This window comes from Rhinoderma darwinii, chromosome 9 (assembly GCF_050947455.1).
Source record: "Rhinoderma darwinii isolate aRhiDar2 chromosome 9, aRhiDar2.hap1, whole genome shotgun sequence".
In the NCBI taxonomy this organism is placed as follows: domain Eukaryota; kingdom Metazoa; phylum Chordata; class Amphibia; order Anura; family Rhinodermatidae; genus Rhinoderma; species Rhinoderma darwinii.
This window is the reverse complement of record NC_134695.1, coordinates 45,484,761-45,508,197: the sequence shown is the minus strand read 5'-3', so window position 1 is coordinate 45,508,197 and position 23,437 is coordinate 45,484,761. Positions and strand designations below refer to the sequence as shown.

General features: G+C 41.4%; 1 protein-coding gene across 2 annotated transcripts in view; it reads right to left on the bottom strand.

Annotated features, from left to right (window-relative positions):
• Nucleotides 1–23,437, bottom strand: part of EPS8L2 (EPS8 signaling adaptor L2) — a 126,098-nt gene that overhangs the window by 28,086 nt on the left and 74,575 nt on the right. For both annotated transcript variants that reach the window (XM_075837592.1, XM_075837593.1), the window contains exons 2-6: nt 18,935–18,989; nt 16,302–16,339; nt 9,183–9,247; nt 2,051–2,212; nt 1,766–1,912 (exon numbers count right to left, since the gene is read on the bottom strand). In XM_075837592.1, the coding sequence (XP_075693707.1) occupies nt 1,766–1,912; nt 2,051–2,212; nt 9,183–9,247; nt 16,302–16,339; nt 18,935–18,978 (456 nt within the window). In that variant the 5' untranslated portion in view covers nt 18,979–18,989. The remainder of the gene's footprint in view (nt 1–1,765; nt 1,913–2,050; nt 2,213–9,182; nt 9,248–16,301; nt 16,340–18,934; nt 18,990–23,437) is intronic.

The following is a 23,437-nucleotide window of genomic DNA, read 5'->3' as shown; positions in this document are numbered from 1 at the left end:
AACTACACCCTTCAACCCCAAGGCTCTCTTCATTAATTGTACATTGGTTCCCACCTTTGACGGAGGGAATTCCCAATTATCAATAGTAGCAGTATTATTATAAGGGGTAACTAAACATAACATTTTTTGACATGTCATAGTGACCGAGCTCTGAGACCCCCACCAATCTCTAAAACTAAGTGGCAGTCGTGCCTCCTTCGTTTCTGTTCAGCTTTCTTCTAAAGGCTGAGCGGGTGATGTACGGACTCATAGACATTCTATTGAGCCTGTACACCGCTCTGAGAAAAGTCAATCAGAAATAAAGGGGCAAAGCACTTGCCCGAGCTCTTCTGCCGCTTCGTTTTAGCGATCAGTGGGGTACCAGTGCAAGGCCCAGCACCGATTAAAACTTCTGACAAGTCACTCTAACATGTCAAAAGATTTTTAAAAGTTTAGTTACACTCTAAAACCAAAAGTAGCTCTCCATTTATATTGTTTTTCTAATACCTTACAGCTCTTTTTGTAATTTCCTTATTTTTGCACCATGTTAATGCTGGGCGGTTTATCTCCAAAGTCATTGTGATATGACATTAGTTATGCCAAATGACAAACTGATGTAAACCTTTTTGCTTCAATGTATTTATCACGGATCCGCAAGATGTGCTAAAACGTAACTTTTAATGCTAATACCATATAAAAGAACAAAACAAATGAAAGATATCAGAGAGGGTCCTGTACAGTAATGTACAAAATACCAAAACAAAAGGGCAATTGTTAGTGGCTAGAAAAATAGGGGGTGGTAAAGAATTATTTTGTATTTACGACACTCAGTCTGTCTCTCTTTGTGCATCCTATCAACCCTGTAGCAATAACAGGGCACCCTCTCCAAAAATGGCAACTTGGTTCTACCTCTAATGCACCCTAAAATATAAGGAAAAAAGTTAGAGGTCCAGCACACGATATGATATGAAAAAATACAAAACTGTTTATTTAAGTTAAAATTAAAACAAGAAATTAAAAAATCCCGGGAGAGAACGCCTACGCGTTTCAAAGTTTTCAGTTCTTAATCATATAGCTATGATTAAGAACTGAAAAGTTCGAAACGCGTAGGCGTTCTCTCTCAGGATTTTTTAATTTCTTGTTTTAATTTTAACTTAAATAAACAGTTTTGTATTTTTTCATATCATATCGTGTGCTGCAACTTTTTTCCTTGGATTTCTACCTACTCCCGACGTAGCTCTCTTGCCCGTGCACCGAATAATCATGGAATGTGGCGTCCTTACTTCGAATGAGTGGTGAGCGGACCAATTTTTCTTGTATATTTTCTACTCACCCTAAAATATCCCAATGCTAAAGACCTCATCCCAGGCCAATGTTTTGGTATTTTGTACTTTACTGTACTGGACCCTCTCTGATATCTTTCATTTGTTGTTTTCTTTCACATGGTATTAAAAGATTTTCCCATCAAAGAAAGTAATGGTATACCGCCAGTATATTCCATCACTTTATGATCTTCAGGGGGTCCGACTGCTGGGATTCACACCTCTCCCAGCCCCTGGCTGGGCAGGGAACCATTCAAGTGCAGAGTAAAAGTTGATGGGCATGCATTAGCAGTGGGAAGCCCGTCAGTGGACCCCAATCAATCAGAAAGTGATGACATATCCTGGCGATATGCCATCACTTTGTTTGATAGGAATAACCCTTTACATTAGAGGTTAAGTTTTAGCACAACTTGTGGATCAATTATCAATTTCTGGAAACCGTTATTCTCATTTGTTCCACTTACCTCCATCTCACAGTTGAAGAAATGTATATCAGGTTTGCTCTGGTCAACCTCCTGACATACTATAAGAAGGAGATGAGGATATCGATGAGGACCCTGAAGGCTACGGCATTGTTGGACTATGGAGAGGGGGAAATTCTCCAGTTCCTCCTGTCATAAAAAAAGAGAATACAGTGTCAATTATTGTGTTTCTTATTGTACAGCCAACATCTTCTGCTTCCTTATAATCCTGGACTGCTGCCATTTGTGTCTATATTTATAGTGTAGGGTATGTCGAAAGCGTTATACCTGGGTGGCACAGTCTAGAAGGCTGATTGATGTGTTTATTACTTGAAGAACCATCTCCTGGGCCCAGATCTTGTCTTTTGATTCCAACTGAAATAATTGTTTTACAGCATCATCCACCGTGCCAAGGGAATCATTCTTATCCATCAAAAATGTTGCCAGATGCTATGAAAAAAAGAGGAAATAATCATTGAGTTTTGCATCACTTGCTAAGGATTTCTGAGAGTACATTTATACAGGACGGAAATTTTCATATGGGAATATGTTGTCGTTTGGCAGCAGGTTGGAGACCACTGCCATAGAAATATATTGAGCCACAAAAAGTGTGTGACACAATTTTCAAAAAGTTGACTGACCTATCGCTTATACTAGACGCTCCATGGAAGTCAATAGAAATGACCACTGTTATGGATCAGTACAATAATATTCCATTGACTTCTATTCTGAATTAAAAAAAGTTGGAGTAGTGTGAGCTGTTTCCTTTGATGTATAATTTTATTATATCTCGTATTATTGCATTAATCAGGACAGAATTTTTGACTATTTAGCCAAACCCCCTCTACAAATGATAGGTACACTGAACTACTTCAGAACCTCTTTTCTGTTAGTGAAGCAGTGGGGGACTGGGGTACCTCAGGCCCACCAAAGGAAATGCAGGCATAGTAAGGACTAATCATCAATAACATATAACTAACAAATAAACCCTTTTGGCAAATTATTGGCTTCTTCTCCATATGAGGTTGTCTTCCGCTGGACCTTCAAAGCCCATTATTATGTCAGAGGTTGTGCCCACTGGATGATCCTTTGGTACCCTGGAGGGCCCCTGTAGTATTAATTGTAAATTGGCTATTTACAGGTAAGTTGTGTAGGCAAATAGCCAGGCACATACGTGAAAGTTCATAGTCTAATATTTCCACAAGCTTCTTCATTAGAAAAAACATTCCTTATAGGGGTTGTCTTATGAAGACAAGAGGACATGTATCATTGTATGGCGGGCATTCAAATGAATGTAATGAATAAACGTGCTGGATCTGCCAGAGTGGGCGCCACTCTTACTAAGTGCCATTGAGTTCTGGCACATATGATGTCCATATGCCCTTGTAGGGTATATGGACGGGGGTAGTCATCCTGAGACGACCCCATTAATTTCATGTTTGAACACTAAAACACAGTAAACAAAATAGGTAAATCTGAGAGTGCCAGGCCCATTGAGCCCTAGGATCATCGGCTCAATCTGGACTAGGTCAAGGGTGTGATTGCTTCCGGCGGGAGATTGCAGGGGGCAAGGCAGCAGAGTGTCGGACACATGTGCACACTGTTCATCCCTGAGACTCAAAAGCCAATGATGGAGGAGAATACTGACTTAGGGTACCCACACACATAGCCGATTTGTTGCGGATTTTCAACAGCGTTTCGGATTAATGCAGATTTCACCCCTTCTACATTGAAAAGAGTGAAATCCGCAGTAAACATCCAGAACAGAATGAACACGTTGCTGATTTGAAAATCTGCAACATGCTCTGATTTCCATTCGGAAAATGTTCAGCAGCAGGTAGATGACATTTTGTAAATCTTATCCACTTGCCTGCAACAGTCTTACCGCAGCAGATTTTTCACTCGCACACCCGGATGGAAAATCTGCTACAAATCCACTATGTGTGCAGAGGGACTAAAAGTCATTGCCTAAGGCACATCACAAACTAAGGTCTTATTCACACGAACCTTGAATACGTCCGTGTGACGGCTGTTAAAACATGGGGGGGATGCGCGATAATGCGTCCCGCATGGGTGGCGCACGGATGCACCTCGGACATGACAAACCGCAGTTCATCACGTCCGAGGTTTGCTACGTTCGTGTGAATCTAGCCTTAGCGTAAAGTCACAGCCCCATACCCACTCTCTTTTTACCCGTGCTAAAGTGTAATTACACATGCCAGTTTTTTGTGTTTATTTTTGTCTCAATTTTGTGCAAAATCACGGTAAAAACTGTCACATAAGCAGGACATTTAAATACAGCCTAAGGGTATGTTCACATGGCTGACTTTCAGGCAATTTTCGGGCCGGAAACGCCCCAAAAAACAGCTAAAAATACGGAGGCTGAATGCCTACAAACATCTGCCCATAGATTTCAATGGGAAAAACGGCGTTTCATTTCCATGAGGCGTTTATTTTACACGGCTGCATAAAAAAACGCCCTGTAAAAAAGAAGTGCGTGTCACTTCTTGAGCCATTTTTAGAGCCGTTTTTTCATTGTCTCAATAGAAAAACAGCTCCAAAAACGCTTGATGCTTTAAAAAAGGCTGGAAATCAGAGGCTGTTTTGCCTTGAAAACAGCTCCATATTTTACAGACGTGTTTAGTTTAGCGTGTGAACACAGCCTAAGTCTGGCTGGTATTTTTGGGTGGAAAAGGTCGCAAAACTATTTATTTATATTTTTTCCTTCTAATGTTTGCGATACCTCACCTGGTCTCATAACACAAGAATCCTACCAGACCTGTCTAGAAACATAAATCATGTATATATATATATACATACACACACACACACATACACACACACGCACATATATCTTCTTGTTTTCATTTCATAATTGGGACAGAACAAAGCCCTGTCCATGTATGACCAATCCAGAATGGCTAGGACAAAACTGGGACCCCCACCCGTCGTGAGAACAAAGTTCCCGAACCCCCGGATCCTCCTCACTGCACCCCCCACAGTGTGGAGGAGATTGAGTAGAGCGATGGTCGAGCATGCGCCCATCACTTTATTCATTCTCTATAACAATGACGGAGACAGTCAAACGCTGAACTCGGATGTATCCGTCATTCCCATAACCTTTTAAGCATGCTTGACCACCGCTCCATTCAATTTCATCCCCATTGCGGTAGAGCAGTGAAGAGGAACGGACCCCCGTTCTCTTGAGCATTGAGGGTCCCAGCGGTGGGACCCCCAGCAATCAGAAAATGATCACCTGTCCTGTGAATAGGTGATAGTTTATGATTCTGAGAATCCCCTTTAAGCATAGTATAATGAAAGGTTTTGCAACTTTCTAATAAATCTTTTTTGTGCCCCATGCCATTTTCAACATTGCTTGCTGTCACTGAACAGAAGCTTGTTTACATTTAGAGGCTGAAAATCTGTCCTGACCATGTCCTGCTTAGGTTCTGTTCACATATCACTTGGTGTATCCATAGGGCCCCATTGAGCCAGCATATGCCAAAAGAGTGTCCTGCACGCCAGGCAGGTATGCATTGGCCGCATACCTTTTGTTTCACTGTATAGGAAAACATCATTTCCTGCGTTTCTTGGACATGGACAACGTATGTCACTATATGTTAATACGTTAGCATACATCGGAGCCTTCCGTCGGAGGTATACATCATAGAAACTCCTGACGTATACCTCAGATGGAAGGTAAAAACAAAATGTGAACAAAATGTGAAATGAGACTAACACAGTTGCTGGGTTTGTTACAATGTTTGACTGTATCCCAGAGACTAGGACAGGAGAGAGATATGTGCTACCACTGTGTTTAGCTCACAGAGGATCCTAAGACTAGTATATTGTAACAAACAGCAAGCAGAGGTCCTGCACATTTCGAGGAACTGAAACAACGTATATTATAAAGCAGAATATTACACAGTATAAGCCCTTCTATTCCGTCGTACTTTAAGCATCTAGACTTTTTAAATTCCAGTATTGATTTATTTTGCTATTAATTATCACTAGGACATTTCACATTTAAACTGCTCTTACTGTAAAGAATCCCTCCTATACTGATTTTAATCTGCCTTTTGTCCTTTGTACTGTTCTTAGTATATAAAGCTTATATACTACCGAAAAAAGTAGAGAAGTGTCAACATGTATGACAGATCTTTTTGTCTTATGCTGATCTGCTATAGTAATTCCATTTTTAAAATTACAAATGACTTTGTGGACATATATTGTTTCAGATGGACTTTGGATAGAAGATTGCTATATCCCAGCTGTTCTTTTATGTCTATAATAAAACACAATAAAAACTGCTGAAAAAGAAAAAAGAATATAACAGTAAACCGCTCCCATATAAGGGCTCATGTGTGAGATACTCCTCATATATGAGATATTATTATGTATATGTTATAGGGTTGAGGCATTTTCTGTTTCAACCTAAGGGCTTGTCCACACGTAACGGAATTGCTGCAGGATTTCCGTTAAAACTAGCAGATATTCCGCTGCGGAAAAACGACCATCTAATGTGTATGGCGGCGTCCCAATTCGCCCATGATGGCAGATGTGGGAGAGAAGGGTCAGGCATTTTGAATTTCGGCACGTCCGATCCTATTGTTCGCTATTAGGTAAGATGAGTCTGGCAGCGGCTTTCTCCCTGAGAACACATGTACGCTCGGACAAGCCGAGCATGCATGTGTATGGGGGAGCCGGGAGGGATAGTTGTTAGTCGACAGCTATTTAAAATGTATGGCCAGCCTAAGCCACGCTATTTCTTATTTTTTTTTTGCCAATCCTTGTATATATAATTCGGGTTCTTTGACACTAACGGTATCTGGATTGGGCTAAATGTAGCATTTACATGTGAATTATCTTACGAACCAGTCGAGCGTATTCCTATTTGCCGGTTATAAAACCCAGTCAAAGTGGAAAACCAAACCAGGGCTGGTATTTAATGTCATAAACGTAGGAAATACGGTGTAAGCATTACAGTTAATGAGTGTCTTTAGTACAGGTAATAAGCTACATGTCTCCAGATTACACGACAGTTGTGCAAACATGGAATTATACATCATTACTCTCAGTACATATACATAATATAGAGTTGGAAGAGTCGAGGAGCGGGCACATTGGCGGTTAATTGGTGAAGGCTAATGAACGGGTGAAGTAATTAGCCGCTTGTGATTTATTGTAGGTAGATGGCCAGGTTGAATGGAAATGCTTTTCTGTTGACTCTGATAAGAGGATCTCTGTAGGAAAGAAGTCCTCTGCCAACCTCCTGTCATTCTCCCTGTGAACGTTCCCTCCTACCCGCTCCTCCTAACAAAGTTCATCTCAACTCATCACCTTTGGACAAGCCGGCGCTATTCGAAGGAGTGGCTTTGCATTGCAGAAATCAACCTTTGAGCTGAACGTGCTTTTCTCTGACACCGTCTATAGAAAGAACATCCTGCTCTGCAGGGCTGCTCAAATGTCACCTGTATACTCTCCGCTGTGACACTGTCATTCCTCTATTTTTAACCCTTTACTCTCGTTTAATAGAGCTGTCCTTTGCAATGGTGGCGTTGGACCATCTATGACCACTCATCCAAATGTTTCCACAGATATTTGCCTACTTTTCCTATGCAGTGGTTATATATTGCCATGCCAGCATTTCACCTATATGTTCTCCTGTGTAATTTATCTATGGCAGGTTCATTAGCAAAGAATAAAATAGATAGCTAAGGCTCTGTTCACATCTGCATGCTTCATTTTCGCTGTTCTGCTCCGCCAAAGGAGCAAAATAACAAAAGTCACAGCAGTGACAACTGAAACCTGACGGACCCCATTGATTATAATTTCCATCTTCATGCCCATCATGGTGTTTATTATTTTAAAAAACATTCATGTGACTATACAGGTATTTGGACTGAGCCGCAGTAATATATTAGGACTATCATACATCTGTGCAGACGTATTTAACCCAACCATCCAGTAACATTATCTATCTATCTATCTATCTATCTATCTATCTATCTATCTATCTATCTATCTATCTATCTATCTATCTATCTATCTATCTATCTATCTATCTATCTATCTATCTATCTATCTCATATCTATCTATCTATCTCATATCTATCTATCTATCTATCTCATATCTATCTATCTATCTATCTCATATCTATCTATCTATCTCATATCTATCTATCTATCTATCTATCTATCTATCTATCTATCTATCTATCTATCTATCTATCTATCTATCTATCTATCTATCTATCTATCTATCTCATATCTATCTATCTCATATCTATCTATCTCATATCTATCTATCTCATATCTATCTATCTCATATCTATCTATCTCTCATCTATCTATCTCTCTATCTATCTATCTATCTATCTATCTATCTATCTATCTATCTATCTATCTATCTATCTATCTATCTATCTATCTATCTATCTATCTATCTATCTATCTATCTATCTCATATCTCTCTATCTCATATCTCTCTATCTCATAGCTATCTATCTATCTATCTATCTATCTATCTATCTATCTATCTATCTATCTATCTATCTATCTATCTATCTATCTATCTATCTATCTATCTATCTATCTATCTCATATCTCTCTATCTCATATCTCTCTATCTCATATCTCTCTATCTCATAGCTATCTATCTATCTATCTATCTATCTATCTATCTATCTATCTATCTATCTATCTATCTATCTATCTATCTATCTATCTATCTATCTATCTATCTATCTATCTATCTATCTATCTATCTATCGATTAACAGATCTACATAAATAACGATTTATACAGGGCATGCAAAATAACACAAAACTTGTCATGGGAATAGAACGCAACATGTAAAAGTTAGCAAAGTTTTTGGAACATACCTAGATAAATGACCTAGATGCTACATGGATATTTGAATAAACCAACAAACCTACAAATCCTCTTCTATGTAACACAACATATTAATATGCTGATACAATATTATATCCAGCAGCACCGACAGGATCTGGGTGCAGGCCCTAGGGAACAGACCAAGGTCCCAACTGCTTGAGAAAGGCTCTAGAGGACAGAGCTGAAACGTCGCACATGGGGCAATAAAGTACCCTTGATTTTTTTCACTTTATACTACGGAGTGCTGCCTATTTTTTGATTGCTATATACATAAATAAATATATATGTACTACAACTATAAACAACAACTAAAGCACCTATGTATAGTACATGCGTCATACTGGTATCTGCTGGTACGTAACACAGGGATCCTACCACCCACACCTTACCCCCAATCCTGTCATGGTGGACCCTGCTTCATGAAGAATTCTCATTCCAAAATATCTGCTACACAATATTTATTTTTTCTATAAAATGTCACCAATGAATCAGTTATTTGCCACCACATAAAGATCCACACACTTACCTCCACATTGTACTGAGATGTTTCATGCATGATGACATTTGAATTGGAATATTTTTTCCTCTGTTCTGTAAGTAAAAACATATATTAAAGTACAATAAGAGAAACCTATAATAATAGTATAATCCTATCACATACATTGTACAGTTTAAAGGTCACTCAGAACATTTCTCAGGCGCATTGCTTGAAGGACACAGACATACCAAAGATTGGTGAGTGTCCCAATGGCGGATTTTGAAACGGATTCATTGATCGCGCAGATCTTCCGGATATTTCTTGATTTTGCGGTTGTATCTGGATTTGTAAGACGCACTTCCAAACAGGGACAGCTGTTCACTGAACTAGGTTCTTTACAGGAAACAGCATCCCGATCAGGTCTGAACACACCTACTTCTACCAATCATCCCTCCTTGGTGTAATTTAACCCCAGATCACGGGCCTCACCCTCCTTGGTTTCTGACAGGCTGCAACTAACCACTTTGCTGCAATAGCTTTCACTTTATCGTGATGTTTAATGATTATTTTTCGCAGGTGTAAGACTGCGGGCTCTGACTTGATCAGACTAGTATGGTCATTTTATGTTGGCAGGACGTTTCATCTGGCTGTGAAGTGATGATGATTATTTTGTCTACTTGTTGAAACCTCTCGGAGATCTCCCAGCACTTAATATTTTATAGAAACGTATGTTATCTTTTCTTAGGGAATTAAATGTGGACTAAGCCTTCGATCTGCATTTAAAGAGGACCTGTCAGCTGTCCTGACATGTCTTTTTTTAGTAAATGCTTATATTCACCATAAAATAACGATTCTGGAGCATTTTTTCTTAGAACTGTTTTATTGTGCCCTCCCTCTATTATTCCTCCTGGAAATGTATGAATAAATTGTAAACTGAGTGTTTCCATGTCACTTGTAAATGGGGTTTATCCCTACAAGCTCTCATACCACCCAACCAGCACTGAAAGTGACAAACTATCCTGCTGGGATCCTATAAGGCCCTAGTCAATTCTTTATACCGACAGTCACCTCCACCGGGTCACCTGCTCACAATCTTGATTCAGACAACCTTGAGGGTATGGCAGAAGTTTTTCCTCCTCCAATTTGAAGAGGTTTCCGGTCACCCAGGACGCCTCTTTGGTATAATCCACTTCTGACACATACAGAGACTCTTCAATCCTAATACCTGGGTGGAACTTGACATACTGACTTTGGAAGATGTGGTGATTGAGAATAAGATTGTCACTTTTACACAACTTAGGACTAAACACCAGGTCCCACCTCACTGGAAATTACGATAATTTCAGCTTAGACAAGCCCTCTGGTCGCAATTTGCGGGCTATAATTTACGGTTGTGCACATCCCCGGTGGAGGACTGGGTAACACAGGAGACATCAACCAAACCAATGTCCACACTTTACAAACAATTATTACGGGTCTCTTCCAATAAACTTGAGAGCGTTAGATAGATGGTCTCAGACCCTTCCCTCTATGTCTACTCATGATCATGCGGAAATGCGCATTGCCTTGATTGGTCCCTTGATATCGGCTAGAGATCGACTCATTCAAATCAAATTCTTCCACCAAATTTACTACACTCCATCTAAATCGTCTAGAATGGGGAAGCCTCTCTTCCCCCACATGCCTGCGTTGCCAGAGGGGGAGGGTTCCTTCCTCCACATGTTTGGGGAGTGCCCAATTATCTTTGACTTTTGGTCTGAAGTGTTGGAAATTATTGTGTCAAAAATTGGACTTCCCCGTATGTTAGATCCCAAAGTCTGCTTACTTCTGGTAGAAGATCTTATTAATGTTGTAGCTACCAGATCCCTTATGATGTTTTTATTGTTCTATGCAAAAAAGGTTATCCTTCTGAACCGGAAGCACCCTATAGTACGTACGTTACAAGCGTGGATTGCACTAGTTCATTCCAATCTCCCGCTCTTCAAACTCACTTATGAAGCCCGTGGATGCCTGGATAAATGTATGAAAATCTGGCAGAACTTGGACAGCTAATCCTCATACTTCCTAATTGTGTTAGCACTTATGGGATGTCTCCTGTGATTTGCCTACTCCTCCACTGGCCACCTTTTATGTATTGCATTTGGCTAACCACTCTTCGTTTTCTTCTGTAAACCAATGAAAAGCTGCTTGTTACATGTTTATGTTTGTTTTATGTTGTATACCTAAAATGCTGTATATATATAATGTACATATACTATGCTTTTTTTTGTAGTACCTATGTCATTATTATCATGTTCTCAATAAAATTTACCTTTAAAAAAAAAAGAGTGTCAAACAGTGTAGGGGACATATCATTTCGACAGAGGGAATGATAATGTTTAGTTGTCAATTAATTTATACATTTCCAGGAGTAATAAGAGAGGATCAGCACACCACAAAATTCTAAGACAATATATTCCAGAATTGTTATTTTATGGGTAATACAAGTTTACTAAAAATAGACATGTCAGGAGAGCTAACTGGTCCTATTTAACTTATGTTCATTGGGGCTATATCTGGTGTCAAAGATACATTTTGCAAAACTTTATAGTTAAAGGAGATAATCCTATATAAGACATATATGGCATATACACAGATGGGACCCACATTTATCAGATATTTTTGGTATATCCTGTGGCTATGCCATAAATGTCTAAGATGGGAATACCCCTATAAAACATTGTAATCTGCAGATTTGGTTTTCAACATAATTACTTTATATTACTATACTTTTTGTCATGTAATCGATATATTGTGAAAACCTTTCTGTAATGTATTTTTATATAGCTTAGAGAAGAAAAGACGAGTCCCGAAAGACAATCAAATTCCTTCGGAGATAGCAAAATGGATCCAACAGGATAGAATCTTACTGTCCTGTATATACTGACTACGATACTAAACAAATTGTTGTCAACATTAGGCTGGGTTCACACGACCTACTTTCAGGCGTAATGGAGGCGTTTTACGCCTCGAATTACGCCTGAAAAAAAGGCTCCAATATGTCGGCAAACATCTGCCCATTCATTTTAATGGGTTTGCCGATGTACTGTGCCTGACGACCTGTCATTCAACGCGTCGCTGTCAAAAGACGACGCGTAAAATTACAGCCTCGTCAACAGAAGTGCAGGACACTTCTTGGGATGTTTTTGGAGCCGTTTTCTCATAGACTCTATTGAAAACAGATCCAAAAACAGCCGAAAAAACGCAGCGAAAAACGCGAGTTGCTCAAAAAACGTCTGAAAATCAGGTGCTGTTTTCCCTTGAAAACAGCTCCGTATTTTCAGAAGTTTTCGGCTCAGCGTGTGAACATACCCTTAGGCTGGGGTCACACACCCTATTTATGGACGTAATTCGGGTGTTTTAGCTTCGAATTCCGTCCGAAATTACGGCTCCAAAGCGTCGGCACACATCTGCCCATTCATTTGAATGGGTTTTACGATGTACTGTGCCGACGGTCATTTTTTTTACGCGCCGCTGTCAAAAGACGGTGCGTAAAAAAGATGCCCGCGTCAAAGAAGTGCCTGTCACTTCTTGAGTCGTAATTGGAGCCGTTTTCCATTGACTCCATGGAAAAACAGCTCCAATTACGTCCGTAATGGACGCTGCGAAAAACGCCTGCACATGCCATTACGTCTGAAATTCCGGAGCTGTTTTCTCCTGAAAACAGCTCCGTAATTTCAGCCGTAAATGCAGTTATCGTGTGCACATACCCTTATACTGCAGGCATCCGAGAATGGAGCCATACTATGCAGTAATCACATGAGATGTCAGATTGCTTGTCTTCACTATATATTAACTTGGGTGTGGTGTAGCAATTTATGGGCAGTGGTCATATAGTACTTAGGCCAGATTCACACGAACGAGTGCAAATTCGGACGTGAAAAACAGCAGTTGCGCCCGTGCGGGTCCCATTTTTACAGATCCCCATAGGCTTGAGTCTATGGAGGGATCCGTGAAAAGGGAAGAAAATAGGACATGTTCTATTTTTCAACGGACCCTTCACACGGTCCGTTGAAACAACGGCCGTGTGAATGGCCGCATTGAAATACATGCGTCCGTGTGACGGCCGTTGTTTTAAGGGCCGTCACACGGACGTATACTACGGCTGTCTGAATTTGGCCTTAGCGTGAGTCCACATTTACCTGCTTTGTTGTGGTTTTATTGTGATTTTGCGGCAATTTTTGGAATTCCTCTGCAAAAAAATTGTGGTTCTGCATAACCATTATGTTTTTGTCAATTTCAGAAAATTGCGTCAAAAGCACAGAACAAAACTGCGACGTGTGGCTCCAAACTTGGAACTTAAATCATTGCTTGCTAAGGTGCAGTTGAAAGTGACGTGAACGCTGATCTGCTTTATCAACATAATTGACTGTTTTTGTGTTTATTTTGAAGTTATGCTGGGTTCAGGCGAGTAATGAAAGAATAACTCAGCAATATTTGTCATTTCGGACAAGCGACACTGCTGAGGTGCAGGTGCCACCATGTTCTTACTCTAGCGGACCTAGTGGAAAAGTTTAAGTTGCCCTGTTCTAAAAGATAAAATGGTTGGATTGTATATTAGAATGAGCATACAGGAGATACGAAGTGCTCTCTAGAATGCTCTTCTTGATCTTGTTGTTTTCTTTTCTTCTCACAAATACAAGAAATAGATCTGGGAAAATGACCCGTATACATTACTGAGACTAAAATGCATCTTGTATATTGGTCACTAGCATATATTTTATATTTGGAAGGTGATGCCCTATTTATTTAAAAAAGATTTGAAAACCTCTTTATAAAGCATTGAGATTTTACGGTCTTCAAAAGAACCTGATATTTGGAGGTAAATGGTGAAATTCCCAAACAATTGTCCCAGTAGACAAAATAATAAAACCTGTGACTGAAAAATCTAACAATTTACTTTGTCCTTTCTATGAAAAAGATAGAAACGAAAACTTCATGGGAGATTTATTAAACTACATGTGCAAAAAAACTGGTGTATATGCATTGCGCCTGATTTATTATGTGTTCAAGGCTTCGTTCACATCTGCGTCAGGGCTCTGTTCATGGGTTCCGTCTCATCAGGGGTTTCAATGGTTATGGGTCCGGTGCAAATGATTTCTATTTGTCACCGTTGTTTAAGGGTTCCACCTTTTTGACGGAATCAATACCGTAGTCAACTGTGCTATTCACTCCATCAAAGCTACGGAAGCCATATGTACCGGATCCGTCACCATTGAAATCTATGGTTTCCATTTGCAACAGTCAGGGTTCTGTTCATGGGTTCCCCTGACAGAAAGCTCAGATGGAACCCCTGAACGGAGCCCTGACCAAAATGTGAACAAAGCCTTAAACACTTTTTGTGCCTCACTAGACAGTTTTGAAGAGTGTCTCTAAAAGGGAACATGACTTAACTAAAGGGTGTTTGGCTTAAAATGTGCCAAAATTGCGTTAAAAGTTTGCCACAAAATATTGGTTTAAAGTATGCCAACCAGCAAGTGGCATGAGGAAGAGAAAAATGGCCCGCGAGATGCGTCAAATTATCATATAGTGTGCGCCACTGTGATAAATTTGGCGCATCTTCTGCCTGCATGGTCTAGTAAAAATAAAAAAACAGAATAACCCTTCAATAATATAAACATAGATGTCAGTGGTGTTTAGTGATAAAATGATTGACACAAGAATGTTGCATAATATACATGAGATACCAAGGGAGAAGTATACCAATATATAGGATCCAACATCACAGGCCCTCAATTATTAAGGTGTTGGCGGAAAAAAGCCTCAAATTTAGGCCCCATGCTCACGACCGTAAAAACTCCCGTAATTACGGGCCCATAGACTTCTATTGGCCACGGGTACGTCCCCGGTTACCTCCCCGTATGCTTACGGGAAGGTGCCCATGCCGTTGAAAAAGATAGAACATGTCCTATTTCAGGCCATAATTAGGGCAGGGGCAGCCCATAGAAGTCTATGTGTGTGCACCCGTAATTACGGGAGCGTTGCTAGGCGACGTCAGTAAATAGTCACTGTCCAGGGTGCTGAAAGAGTTAAACGATCGGCAGTAACTGTTTCAGCACCCTGGACAGTGGCTACCGATCACAATATAGATAAAGCTGTAAAAAAAAGAAAAGACGTTCATACTTACCCAGAACTCCCTGCTTATTCCTCCAGTCCGGCCTCCTGGGATGACGTTACAGCCCATGTGACCGCTGCAGCTAATCACAGGCCAATCACTGGCTGCAGCGGTCACATGGACTGCCGCGTCATCCAAGGAGGTCGGACTGGATATCAAGAGAGGGACGCGTCACCAAGACAACGGCCGGGTAAGTATGAATTTATTTTACTTTTATTACGGAAAGGGCTGTTCCTTCTCTCTATCCTGCACTGATAGAGAGAAGGGGCTGCTGATTAGTGCAGTGCAATTTTGCAGCCAAAAACGTGCCCGTAAATACGGGTGGAATTCGGGTGACCAAGGACCCGTATTTACGCCAGTATTTACGGGTGGACAAAAATCCGGTCATGTGCATGAGGCCTTAGGTGCACTTTTCTTGCACGCGCCCAGCACTTTTAAAAAGGAGGCATGGCTTAAAAGGGGGCGAGACCTCCATGGCCCCGCAGATTTAATAACTTCTATGTGAGAAAGTGGCGTAACATCTAGCGGAAATCTATGGGAGCTCTGAGCTGCCGTTGATTTCAAAGTCAGATGCACGGACAGCACAAGATGCGATTAATTTATTAAGAAGCGTGCACCTCTTAATTAATTACTCGCATCTGACTGCTATGGCTTCTGACTAAGATTGGCGTATGAAACGCCAGTCTTAGCACATCTGACCCACAGTTTTCTGCAGATGCACACATTGGCCCATATTTACTTAGCAGTTTACGCCAAAGTTTGCGACTTTTCTTGTCACTCGTCAAATTTTCTGCCTGTTTGACAGGTCAAAATACACAAATTTATGAGAGGCTTGCACCTTTTAATAAATTTGGCACAAATAACTCCGACTACCTTCTTAACTTACACTAGTGTAAAAAATACCAGTCTTAGTAAATGTGGGCCAATATCTTGTAAAGTTTACTAATAATATTATCAATAACACTAAGAAATGTGAATACTTATGTAGGTGATCACATTGATACTGAACTTACCAAATAAATCTTTCGCACTCATTTTGCTTGGTCCTCCACTGAAAAGCAAAAATAATGATTTATAACCTTCTCTTCTGCAAAAACTGCAGACACATCTGGTAGCCATACAACACAAAACTGGTCATTAATAAAAAAAAGATTTCATAATAATGATCTATATGCTAAAGACTGAACATTTTTACTAATTATTATATCTTATTAAGCTTACTTATACGTAATTTTTGTACTTTTTAAATATAAGTATGCGCAAGAACAGGGCCAGATATGAGGAAAAAATACCTCGGCTTGGGTCTAGGTTGGAAGAGGGGCAACTCTCTTGTACAGCCGCTAATGACAGGTCCGTGAAACACAGACCGCACACGGATGGCTTCCGTGTGCAGTTCGTTGTTTCACTGACCAAATCAATGAAAAGGCCAAGAATGTTCCGTCAAAAATGGGCAGGAGTAGGACCTGTCCTATTTTTGACGGAACAGCTGCACGATTCTGTTAAAACAACGGAAGTGTTCATGGCCCCATTGAAATAAATGTGTCAGGGGTCTATCAGTTAAAAAAGTTCAGCACCCTGAAGAAAAAAACTGAAGTGGACATGAGGCCTTAGTGAGATCATACAATAATGATGAAGAACCATTACTTCCATCTACTTCTACGCAAAAGAGATGCGGAAAAGTTGACCCACAGAAGGCTGTATCTGTGAATACAGCTGTGATACAATCTCAGGCGCGGTTTACGGTAGTGTTGTGGACTGTTCCTTCAGATTTCCATCACTCTGGCAAAATAGCATAGTGTGCTGCAGGCTGGCTTTATTTTGAATAGGGGTTATGGTCATGAGACATCCCATGAATGTAGCTTTGCCGTAGGGTCAGAGATGTTTTGTTGCGGTTCGGACTGTAAAAACAGCAGCAATTCAAAAACCAATTGTAGTTAGGCCACACCATGGGTATAGTTAGTGGAGGGCTACCGGGGCATGTGTCCTGGTTACTGGGATACCATGGGGTACCAACACCCCACTTTGACTTGGCCGAGGTGTTCAGATGCAGGGCTAGGGCAGTGAATCGAACCTTTGCCCCAAGTGAAGGAAAGCCGAGCTACAGAAAATGAACTCAAAAAAATCACAATGAAATGTAAAAAGCGCACACACAGTTTTCTAAATGCAGAATAGATACACAATGGCCACGACATGTGTGGCCTCAGCCTTATGTAAGTAGAAAATTATGTACAGACTGCCTGGAAGAAACCATGTATTTCGTATTCTGAATTTCTTTCCAGATTGGATGCTTTTATGATGAATAAAGTACCCACCAGCATTCTCTGCGATACCCACTCAAAAATTCTCAACATCTGGGGCCTGTGGATCTTCTTCTATCTCTCTTCTCCTCCTTTTTCTCGCACTCCTGACTCTTTCTTTTCATTCACCTACCTCTTTGAAGCACTTTTGCTAGTGGGACTTGTTATATTACTGTAATATTACAGTTTTTCCGCAGATGGAAGGGCGCATGCGCTGTTCTATCTGTAGTCGATGATCGATCAATATTTCTTTTTTATTGTCTTATTGTTTTCATTGTAAAGAAGCATCTGTTCTAGCTTCTTGCCCATTAGTTTACTTATTGCAAAATTCATTCAAATATTTTGAAAGTAACAATTTTGCACCACCCAGTTTGCACTTTAAGCTAGATTCACATGAGCGTATGAAACCTCGGATGTGAAAAATGGCATCCGTGCTGTACCCTGCGGGACGCGTTATCACGCAACCCCCATAGAGTAGAGTCTAAGGAGGGAAGTATGACATCCTATTTTTTCATGGACCCTTCACACGGTCCGTTGAAACAACGGCCGTGTGAACGGCCCTATTGAATTACATTGGTCTGTTTGACGGCCGTCACTCGGACGTAATCAACGTTTGTGTAAATAAGGCCTTAGTATCATGAGAAATATCCTTCTCGATGGTAATTGACAATAGTAATAAGTATATATGTGCCTGACTTCCAAGCCTGGGCTAAAAGGCGGGTTTAATGCACATTAAGGCTCCATGCACACAACCGTAAAATCGTCCGTAATTGCGGACCGTAATTACGGTCTGTAATTACGGATCCGTTCATCTCTATGGCCGGCGGACACCTTCCCGTATATATTTCCGGGAAGGTCTGCATGCCATAGAAACCCTCCATAAAAATAGGACATGTCCTATTTTTTTATTTTACAGACCGTACTCCCATACTTTATAATGGCAGCATGGCCCGCATATGCGGACGGCTGTCCGCGGCCGGCCGTGTCTGTAATTACGGACTGTAATTGCGGGCACGGCCGTATGCATGGGGCATAACTGAAGTTTTTTGACTGTCAAATTATAGTAAAATATTGAGTTGATCGATATAAGTGATTCAATGTGAATGCAGGACCTGGTGGCACCAAATTTGCTGTTAACCACAACCTTTACATAACACAGCTAAGTTTGTGACAGTCGCATTCCAGTGCAAATTACAAATGAATATTATATGTGTAGGTGCATCTCCCCTTGTGTGCCTGTCATTCATTATTTTTGTGTTCAATATAATCAGATAAAATAAAGATATAAAATGATAAGTAATGGGCATACGATCACTAAACAGTAAGATTTACACTTGTACGATCCTTACTTGGAAGATCCGTGTTTGCTCCCCGTAGATCCTGACTGACTCATCGCTGCATCAGCTGCAAGAAAACAGAAGCCATGTTATCTCTCGAATACTGACAGACATTTTTATTCCAACACTGTTAAAGATTCTTTGACTGCTATAAATTTTTGATTACTGTGTGAGATGCCAATCAGTTACAATACTGATCTCTTCCTCCACTTGTAGCTGGGTCTAGGAGGTAAATAAGTTATAGCAGCCATTTTAGCAACTTAAGAAACATCATTTAGTCACAGAGTCACCCAGGCTTTGTAGAAATTCATAGCCCTGGCACTCTCCTACGTCGCCCCCCTTTATGGTTTACACATTGCCTGATCTATGGCAGCATGAGAGTGAAAAAATCTGGTAAGACATACATGAATATGTATAGTTTATACATGAATGTTTATTTTTTAGCAATAACTAAAGATCTGCTAGAATATGAATAGCTAAAATACCCACGTAGAATATTACGTACACTAGCTGTTGTTAATAGTGCCCACATACTTTGCAACCTTGTACAGAAAATGTATTTAGGGGGGCTACGTGGGTTATTAAAATTGATGGCCTATCCTTAGGATAATATTAGATCGGTGGGAGTCAGACTGTCGGCACCCCCCACCATTCAACTGTTTGTAGGGACCACGACGATTATACGTGCACCATGGCTTCTTCATTGTTCACATGGTTCTTCTTCACTGAAATTGGACAGTGGTGCAATACCTTGCACGGCCACTACAAATGTAACAGCGCGAGCACCTACGAACGAGGAGAACCATGTAAACAATAAAGAGGCAGCGGGGCTCGTACGAGCGTCAACGCCCCTTAAATCAGCTGATAGGCGGGGGTGCCGATTGTCAGACCCCACAGTGATCTAATATTTATGGCATATCCCTTTAAACATATCAGTCCCTGCCTCCCTTCCTTCCAATGCTTGTCTCCTATTTCAGGCTAATGCATATATAAATACTTGGGCCGAGCGTGTATGTTTATTTAATTTCTGGCAGTGGCTTTGACATTTATTTCATGTCTTGCAATGGCTTATCTGCCATGGAAACTAAGGATCAGGAATGTTGAAATCCAACGTGCCAGAACCTTCTTTCCCGAGTTTCGTCTAAAAAGTGGTGAGATCCAAAAGAAACTTTCTTTATTATAACTTCTACATTCAGATATCCATCCTTCAATCCCCCAGATCACAGCAAGTTTTCTTCCCCATTCTCTTTCCTGCTCTGGATTGTCCGCCCCCCCCAAAAAAAATTCGAGGTAGACATATACATCAGTGGATAAAAGTTCTACTACTTAAAGTTCTTTAATTGGAAAGAACATTCCAAAAACCTGCACCATCGGATCAACCAATAATGTGGTTGGAGAGAAGAACACGAGAAGACATCTCTGGTCCTTCTTCTGATGGAAGATATCATTGTCCTCACATCTCACAGATAAACCTTATTCCATCCAAGTGCGTTTGGCTGGTGGTAAAAATAAACATAAATTCTGTCCAAAAAAATCCTGCTAAGACCGGGTAGACTGGGCAAATATCTATGAGCAATCTAAATGGAAAATATTGTAAGTTCTCCCATGCTGATTGTTTTCATGTTGCAGAATAAGTACTTGGGTCACTACTTGACTAAGTTGTGGAGGTTATTCTTGTTATCTGCCATAGTTTATGGTAGATTAGGGGAAGGGCACCATCTTACTACGACACTAAACATTCTTCGTTCTCACCTTTGTTCAAATTGTTTCTAATATAAAAATTTCTTGCATACCATCAGGAAAACTGGAGGAGATGTGACATGTCGATACCACTGGATAACAAGGAAGGCAACAGTCCACAGTATGGACATGAACTACTAACGGTAGACCGGGGGGGCACACCGGAACACTTTATAATGACATTCCATAATCATCATCATCTTTGTTATTATTATTATTATCAGAAGAACTGTACAGGTCCCTGTTGCTTTTAACACTGTGTCATAAATGTACACATTTCTAGCGGAATTGTGTTGATAATGGCTACATCTATGGTACCAGACATAAACCACTGAAATGCTTAGTGTCATCGGGAAAAATGATATGACATTTTTTTTTTATTGTTGACCACGATTGAGTAGTTGGGACATATATTTGACTATGTGATATGTCATGGAAAATATCATGGGTTTCAGTAGAGAATCATAATTGAAATTTGCTTGTATTGCTGCAGTTATGAGACATATTGTTAGTGCGACTATTACGCATATACGGTATCAGAATAATATCATAATGTTTCTTAAGAAAAATTGTTATGTGTTATCTATAGGCGTTAAGAAAGTTTTTGCTGAGCTGAAAAAAAATTAAAGGGGTTATCTGGGCTGGAAATGAAATTAGTAAACCAAAAAAGACATACTGACCTATCATTGCCCCTGGCGATCCAGCGCAGTCCCAGTGGTTGTTTATTTGCAGGTAGCACTTGGCCACTGCAGCCAATCAGAGGGCGCAGTGGGGCTCTCTGGTGACGGATCGTATTTCTGGCATAATCCCAGAAATACAACATATGGCCGCTGAAACCCTCTGATTGGCTGCAGCAGTCACATGCTACGTGCATGTAAATAACCACCGGGATTGCCGCCGGACCGTCAGCGCTGGATCACCGGGGGTAAGGATAGGTAAGTATTGCTTTTTTGGTTTATTAATTTAATTTCCCGCCCCTAATAAAAGATTTTCACATCCCGGATAACCTCTTTAAATCTTTTTCAGCTCATCAAAAATGTTCTTAACACCTATATATAACACATAACAATTTTTCTTGATAAACGTTATGATATTATTCTGATACTGTATGTGCGTAATAATCACCGAAAAGGAAGGATAGGTAAATATTGCCTAAAGTTTCAATAGTAATGTATAGCACTAACCGCATTCTAAAGACTACTGTGGAGCCAGCCAGGCCACGCCAAGTCTCCTGCCGAATTGAACACGCTATGCCATTTGAAAGCCCCTCTCATGCCAATATTACCAGTTGTGTAGTATAAGGCCTCATGCGTATTTTCGACTATACCCCCCCCCCCCACAGACTACATCACTGATGTAAGATTATAAGCAAAATGCACTCAATACAAGCATGAAACCCGACATCACATAAAATAATGAGGAGGAAATTTTCAGGAACCATTTATTTCAGTTTTACATATGCTTTGAATTGAATGACCACATGTATGTAGCTCCGGCCAGCGCAGCCTTTGTAACACTCCATCTGCTGATACTATTTGAAATCCAAAACTGTACGTAACAAGGAAGTTGTGACTTAAATACATGTTCCTGTTGCTCAGACAATAAAAATCACATGACCATCACATGGGTTACCGTTTTCTTTCCTATTTGGTAGTGTTACACTATTTATATAGGCACATTGTGATAGATTAGAAGGGGAGGATTGTGGTCATTGCATATTGTAAAATCTCCATGTGGATAATCAATACTTCTAGACACTGGAGGCGCTCAGCATCTCCCACCTCTTAAAGGGACACTAAACCTAGAAATGAATTAAAACGATATACTGCTTCTAGTGGAGAATACGGTGCCGTATGGAGGAACCGTATAGAAGAGGCTGGACGCAGCCGCAGGGTTAAGGGAAGCCGGCATGACCGTCCTGGTAGGGAAAGGGTTAATGAGGTGAGGGAAAGTTGGGTTGGAAGGAGCTGAAGGAGGGACGGGGAGGAGTTAAGGGGGACGGGGGGGGCTGTTACTGCGCTTCCCGCTGTTTCTCGGCATTGAGCCGGAAGCAGCGGGAGGAGTAACATACAATAAGCAAGCTCCCCGTTGCCCGGTTTTTAGAAATGGCAGAAGCCATTATGTTAGAGCGGCTGCGGGCCGCTGCTGTGCACCACGGTCCCGGATGGCTAGAGGAGACCGTGGCTGCAATAACGAGGATCCCGGACGCCGTTTCGCCACGTCGGGCACGGCGTTCGGGGTCTGTTGAAAGGGACAGGCTCCCCTCCCCCGGCCCCCTTACGAGCATGGCTATGGCGGCGGGGGGGGAGTCGGCAACAACCGCTCCTGCGCTGGGTAGGCAGAGAGCGGTGCCAGGGGTGACGGCGATGCAGGCTGGGTCGACCCGTCCCTCTCGGCGGTCCCGACCTCCAGAGCGCCTCAGTCCGGAGGTAGTCCCGCGGACACGGCGTCGCAGAGGGAGCCCGATCCCGGACGCTGCAGGCCAGGCAGCTGGGAGGACCGCCCCTTCCCAGGCCCTGCGTCCTGGCAGGAATCCCAGGCCGCGACGGGGTCCGGCGGTAAGCAGGGAGTCGCAGGCTGGGCTCCCTGTCACCCCTCCCCCATCAGATGGAAGACGTGGAGAGCAAGGTACGGCCGCCCCGCATGGTGATGTTCCGGCCAGGGGGCAGGCTTCGTCAGGATCGTCTAGACGGACGCCTAGAGCTGCAGCGACGTCGAGGCAACAGGTCCGGTCGGAAGTCTGGGTCCCGGCGGTCGGGCGGCAGGTTGCCGGCC